This window comes from Sinocyclocheilus anshuiensis, unplaced genomic scaffold (genome assembly GCF_001515605.1).
Source record: "Sinocyclocheilus anshuiensis isolate Anshui unplaced genomic scaffold, SAMN03320099.WGS_v1.1 scaffold2129, whole genome shotgun sequence".
Lineage (NCBI taxonomy): Eukaryota > Metazoa > Chordata > Actinopteri > Cypriniformes > Cyprinidae > Sinocyclocheilus > Sinocyclocheilus anshuiensis.
In genome coordinates, this window is record NW_015552540.1 from 487780 (window position 1) to 494723 (window position 6944).

A 6944-nucleotide genomic window follows, 5' to 3' on the forward strand; every position below is an offset into this window, starting at 1 on the left:
GGGTGCAAACATCTTAAACGTGTCCAATTAGTCCGTTTAAAAGTACATTCCACCTTCCATGTTAAGGTACCCCGGATTACTGTTTTATACCGCAAGTGTCTAATAGCCTATTATTTTTTTTTAATGATCAAAAAAAAAAAAAAAAAAATAAGCACAGATGATTATTAAGCATATCAGATTACACCCCTAGTTGGAGAAAACAAATAAAGCCAGACACAGTTGGCTACGATGAACCAGCCTTTGAGTGGAATAAATGTTTTGTTTTGTGGTAATGCGACTTGCATACATAGAAAAAAAATCTAACTGATATTTAGCCCCTACTAGCTTTTCCCTCTTTTGTTTTACGCAGGGCTCTTTTTACCACATGGTAGTGACAGATTGTTTGAGCTGGAAGGAAAAGCCATTCGAAGCTAATTAAGCAGCCATTCCAAGCACTATTCGCAGGCGGGAGGCTGAGAGGCACAGGCATTTGTCAGCGCTCTACCCCTCGTGGGCTTGATTGACAACTCAGGTCTCGAACTGACAACCCGTGTCGCTCTTAGCCAATCAGATACACGCAAGTGCTCTGATTGGTCAGCAGGCGCAGAACAAGGAGCTGCGCCCCACGTGGGGCTGAGCAACACATGATAGGTTGGGTTTTTTTTCGGGCGCAGACGTGGGCATGGAGGGTGTTGCTGAGCAGACAGCGTGAATCAAGTAATGAGGGCTGATTTCACAGATTATGCTGTTCATTTGAGTTACATTCAAAGTCGGTAGCATAACTATACATTGGCAATGAGGGTGCTCTTTCGCTTCACTGTGCTAGACGTCCTTGGAAAGGATAAAACGGGACATTTGATGGATGTTTTGGCTCAAATCAGTCGATCAGCTGCTCACATATTATTTTACATCAGTGACGGATTCGCAGTGTATTGAAAACATGGCATTAAAACATTTATGAAACGTCAAAGCAAGTAGAACCAGATTTGATGCAACTTTCCACTGCTTTTCGTTGAAACCGCAGCAGTCATGCTGATAAATAGGTGAATAGAAGCGCAACAGACAATTTCGCTTGTAATATGTATTTCTTAGGCTAGTACAATCTATCTCTTGAGATTTCAGTTGGTGGCTAGACTTCGAACAATCGTCGCTCATGTAAGTTGTTTGTCTCCGAGGAAAGCAACCTATTTAGAGCCAAAATGGCGAACATGAGGTCAGGTTTTTATTGGCCAATCAGCACGAGCGGAACAGACGTGCACCACGTGGGGATCCCGCGTTTGATTGGTCGGCGCGGTGAAGTCCTTTCCGAGCTTTGATTGGTTGCGTTCGCTTATTCTCGCGGTAGTTGAGCCCGCGTGTCAGTGGGCAGTCTGTGTGTGGTACTGCGAGTGTTGGAGAAACTATGCAAAGCGATTGCGAGCGGCTGGCACGTACGAGGCAAACTTTTCACAATCAGACATTTTTAAACAAACAAGCAAATAGGGATTGGAAGAATTTACCAACAGCGGGAATACTGCGAACTGTGTTCACGCGAGAACCGAGTCTTAACTGAAGAAAACATTCTCGAAGCGATTGTAGGCGCTGCTTTTCTAGGGTTGGGATTGATTCCCAACCAGTGCCTAATACTGTTCGTATAAGGTCACGAGTGGAGGACTTCGACGTTTCCTCGGTGCAAGGAATTATTGCTGTATTTACATTCGTGGAAAAGGATTTTATGGAGACTAAAGGTAACGCGGAAGATAACTTTCAAAAGAATCCGCTTGTAATCCACTGTTTATTTAGCCAATTCAACACCCTGCGTGCTTTATTTTCTCAGTTCCTGTTTTGTAATTTGCAAAGCTGCTATTGCCGTATTTACTTCGACATTGTTCTAAACGGAATAAGTGTAATTAATTTTTGACCCATTTATCGAGAAATCTGCTCTAAGTTGATCGGGGTTCTGTTGCTTTGTCTTATCTAGCGTGTTTTACATTGTTCTGTAATCTTGTCGGGTTACATTCAAGCAAACAGCAGTCAGGTAATCTTGTTATTGCGAGAAGACTCGTAAGCAGCTTGTTAGTCGCAGCTCGCAGCGCAGATGACAAGCAGCAAATGTGCGTTTGACTCGCTCTATACAACTATTGTGTTTGCAGCACGCGCAGCTGAATGCTTGAATCTTATTGGAGATAATGAGCCAGCGCGCTGTGTTTTTGTCTTGTTCCTCGGCTGTGTGTGAAGGATAACGGGGTTAAATCGGGTATAAGGAGCGGGAGAAGCGGTGGACGGACTGGGCTTTGTGTGTCCGCGAGTGCAGGGAGGGGTGACCGACGGGCTCTCGCTCGTCTACTCGGATTACTGAAGAGCGCCACATCCCTGGATCTTCACCTCAGAAAGGATACATTCAGGATGTATCCGCAGGGCCGGCATCCGGTGAGTAACATAAATTATATTGATGCATTGTGTTCAGGCAGCTCCGCGCAAGAGCGCGTTTACCTTCTCCGTTGAGCACTATTGTGTCGCGTGACGTCTCCCTCGCCTCGGTCCTTTATTTCTGCACAAACTAAATAAGGATGTACTCCTCTGGACGTCCGATAACTTGCTTCTGAACAGTAGTGCGTTTTCATTTCACTTTAAAGTGGAAAAACGTTTAGAAAAAATGAAAGGAGGGGAGTCAGCTGCTCGTTTTTCTCCGGGGCTGTTTAGACGCAGCGACCCGTCTGTGTCACGCCGACCGCTGCTGAGTGTTGGAGGCTCAAAACCATCGACAGGCCGAGCTCGAGGGAGCGCCTGGCACTTCTGACAAACCGCAGTTCAGCTCCTATGAAATATCATTTCCCTGAAAATCGGGAAGCATGAAATGTGTTATTGACACCCGTGGTTATACCCATGACTTGCTCAAAAACACAGTGAAAGTAAAACCTGAAACCTATGGACTGCCGTAAAAGGAGTAATGGAGAAGGTCGTAGGTTGTGTTGGTAATGGTGGTAGGAAGTCAAAGGTACAATGGCATACTAAAAACACTGTTGTTGGAGTAATAGCATACTGCTTCAGTGACTAGGTTGGATTGTATTAGTAACATGAAGTTTATCCTTTGCAACAGTTCACATAATTGATTGATATTTTTTTCAGGCACCTCACCAGCCTGGTCAGCCAGGCTTCAAATTCACTGTAGCAGAATCTTGTGACAGGATCAAAGATGAATTCCAGTTCCTTCAAGCTCAGTACCACAGGTAAATATGGCTGTGACTCATTTCACACCTGTTACTAGACTCTGAGGCGGCTCTGATGCTGCTTTGATTCTGTGTAAATCAAATGCAGCATTAGTGCAACCTTAAACTTTGCAGTTGTTGAAAAGTAACTATAACAATGTTGTACGTAATATACCTGTGTCTGTGTAGTAACTCTAACTAACTGTTTATAGTTTCATATTTGTATATGTAATTGTCCCTGCATAAGTACATAATATATCAATAAGTTGCATGTGTATGTGACCACCTAGAGATCTTTAAGTGGCTTTGCCATCCAGGAACGGAACTCATAATGGTCTTTCTCTCTACTTAGTCTTAAAGTGGAGTATGACAAACTGGCCAATGAGAAGACCGAGATGCAGCGGCATTATGTCATGGTAAGAGCAAGATGTGGTTTGTTTTTTATCCGAGGTCTTCTATCTGTTGATCTTTTGTTCCTCTGAAAAGATCAATAGGGTCACCAGCCAGCTATCTGAGCTGGTGTTTAGTATCCACTACCCCTATTTATTGTGTGATAGCATTTGCATTGATTGCACTGGAGGATCAGTGTTGAGATTATAAGAGTGGGTGTTTTTATTTGTTGTGAAATGCCTGGAGGCTGTTTTGGGCAGGGAGTTACTGCTTGTTCCTTCCACTCTGACCCGAGGTGCTGAGTGTCTCTTGATTCGTGTGAGAGAAAGGCAGACTTGCTCAGTTTAATCAGATTTGGATTTTTGGAGCAAACAGCATTTAAGAGACCAGTGTAAATAATTTGTCAAGATTAAATAATTTGATGATGATAATGTGCAGTGAATGTAAACAACAAAGATCTTGTCAGCTAACGAATTAAAAATCAACCAATTCATGCATTTATTCAGTGGAGGTGTGTATAGTTGTTTTTGTCTTAAATTACATAGAGACCTGACCCAGATGAAACGTTATCAACCTTCAGGATGATTGCAGTCTCACTCAATATTGACCCTTGTGTGCGATTCGGGAATTACACTAATATTAGTGTGGCTGAACGCCTCTTATTAGAAGTCCAGTGAGTGGAAACTGAATTCCATCAGGATGTGATGTAATAGTGCACAGGTTGAACAGTGTTAACCGAGCTCTACTCTCTCTTATCTTATTTGAACATGCAGTAGATATTGACTCAACGTGCCGGCACTTTTGTTAAATATTATTTTTTGGAGGAATGCCGAGTGGTAAAAAGGCCACTACCAGATAAACGAAATGAAATACACAGCCATGCTCTTAGAAAAAAAAAAGTTTTCAGTAGTTGTTCAGATGAACATAGTCTGAACGGCTATTTTGAGTATAGAAAACCACTTTTCTCTTGAATTGACAGAGATGCCTATGATGGAACTGAAATGAAATTTTCAATGAAAATAAATGTTTCTTAGAGATGGAAGAACAGTGAGGAAAGGGAGGGTAAATAATGGTGGATGAGATGCTTATTTGTCAATCTTTGCATAGTTAATTTTTTTAAACAACTGTTTAGTAACTGTTATAAAAAGTGTGCTTTCATGAATGCTAGTAGTGAGTAAATGCCACTAAACAAATGTTGCTAGAGAGATTCATAAACATTGCTCTCTACTCCTATAATCAGGCAATTATCGGAGTCCTAGCTTTGTGTACACGTTTTTTCATGGGTGTTAAACTAGGTAATAAATTGGGTGCATTATATAGGTGATACTCTGCACTACTGCAGTCAATAGCATTATACTATTGTGTGCTAAATGCATTTCTCTTTTTTTTTTTTTTTTTCTTGCAGTATTTTGAAAGGAAGAACAGTGAGGAAAGGGAGGGTAAATAATGGTGGATGAGATGCTTATTTGTCAATCTTTGCATAGTTAATTTTTTTAAACAACTGTTTAGTAACTGTTATAAAAAGTGTGCTTTCATGAATGCTAGTAGTGAGTAAATGCCACTAAACAAATGTTGCTAGAGAGATTCATAAACATTGCTCTCTACTCCTATAATCAGGCAATTATCGGAGTCCTAGCTTTGTGTACACGTTTTTTCATGGGTGTTAAACTAGGTAATAAATTGGGTGCATTATATAGGTGATACTCTGCACTACTGCAGTCAATAGCATTATACTATTGTGTGCTAAATGCATTTCTCTTTTTTTTTTTTTTTTTTCTTGCAGTATTATGAGATGTCCTATGGGCTGAACATTGAAATGCATAAACAGGTATGTGATCTTCTCGGACCCCATATTCTTTTCATTGTACATTGCGTGGGTTTCATTTGTGTGATTATATTTATTGTACAAGACAAATTCTTCTGGTCAGAAAGATGATAATGGCATGGAAGGTTTCTTGCAGATATTGCAACGGGTGCGTGCATAAAAACATGCAAGCGTACAGTTTGAGTAGTAATACGTATGATTAAATTGATTACTGTAGTTAGAGGCATAGTTATTAGTGCATGGTTGAATCTGGCTTGTGCAAGTCTGAATCCATTTCCTGTTCATTCTGTTCCCTTTTTGTCTCTTTGTTTCCTATGCTGCCCCTATAAATAAAAGTGGCAGAAAGTGGTGTTTGCACGCAACAGAACTAAAAATAAAAGGATAAGCAAGAGAAAGATGGAGACCTGGCCAGATAAAGGTCACTAGGTCAGCCGTGTCCAGCAGGAAAAGTTATTTAACCTCTTTTAGTAATTGATGTGAATGGTTGGCATCACAGGCAGTCCTAATTGTTGTCAGCCTGTATGGGTTTTTTTTCTGCAACTGATCGATTGGTTGTGAAAGTGAGGTTAAGAAATGTATGCATTTTAAAAGAGATACCAGGCAGCACCCCCATTTCCTCTATTTCTCTATCTCTTGATGTCATTAGTAGTGATATGATGTATAGTCATATGAGGAGGGCTCAGTTTGAAGAGGCCCTTTATTGTTCTCACCCTGAGGCCTCACAAGGTTAATGGTATCAGTGTGAGGGTGGTGAATTGGAACAGCATGCACAATCCATCAGCTACTCCGAGTGTGTATGTGTGTGTGTGTCTGGGCCACATGTCTCTCTCACAGACACTGCATTTTCTGAAAGGTTCTGTCAGGCACTTATCTCCAGCTGTGAGAGAGACGGAGAGAAAATGAAAAGGGAGGGAAGAGAAGGTACAGGGGCTTTGCGCAAACAGGTTAATCGACTGGCTTTTTTTTTTTTCAGAGCCTCTTTTGTTTATCAATAGGGCTCTGACTGAGTGGACTCAAACGCATGAATTATTCATCGGAGCATGGACTCCCTGCTCTCTCCAGAGTTAGTGATGACAGCAGTCTGATAACACAGTCTGCCCTTCATGTAGTGCTTTTGGAAAAGAAAGGAAAGGGAGGAAAATGCATCTAGGTGCCAGATTTGTCATGTGCTTTCAGGATCCACCAGATTTGGATTAGTGTTAAATAACTGTTTAATGTAAACAGACTCGAGAGTTTGTAATGGTGCGAGGCTCAGTGCTAATCTTGCGGTACGTTAGAGCCTCGGGGCAGGATGGTGAGTTTTACGGTCATGAGGGGAGGGCTGGCCGTGTGGGGGCAGGAAGTGGACTGTGCTGTGCTTGTCAATATAGCCCTTTAATTACTGAGCCTCAGAGGCCCCTGATCTGCTGTCCCTCTGTGTTTACCACAGTTCCCTCTGTCTTCATTTTCTTCCTCATTTTGTCCTGAAGTGCTCGCTGCTGAATGAATGCAGAACTAGTGTGTGTGTGCGTGCGTGTGTGTGCGTGCGTGTGTGTGTGCGTGTGTGTGTGTGCGTGTGTGTG

At 42.0% G+C, this 6944-nt stretch overlaps 1 protein-coding gene across 7 annotated transcripts in view; it reads left to right on the forward strand.

The window, feature by feature from the left end:
* The first annotated feature begins 455 nt into the window (after positions 1–455).
* The window catches only part of LOC107663962 (protein groucho-1), a 34775-nt gene continuing 28286 nt past the window's right edge, over positions 456–6944 (forward strand). For 6 of the 7 annotated variants that reach the window (XM_016454387.1, XM_016454389.1, XM_016454390.1 and 3 more), the window contains exons 1-5: positions 1094–1706; positions 2197–2388; positions 3088–3188; positions 3520–3583; positions 5341–5385. In XM_016454387.1, coding sequence (XP_016309873.1) covers positions 2365–2388; positions 3088–3188; positions 3520–3583; positions 5341–5385 — 234 coding nt within the window. In that variant the 5' untranslated portion in view covers positions 1094–1706; positions 2197–2364. Of the gene's footprint in view, positions 697–1093; positions 1707–2196; positions 2389–3087; positions 3189–3519; positions 3584–5340; positions 5386–6944 lie in introns of those variants that run through there. The other variant, XM_016454388.1, reaches the window with a different exon arrangement.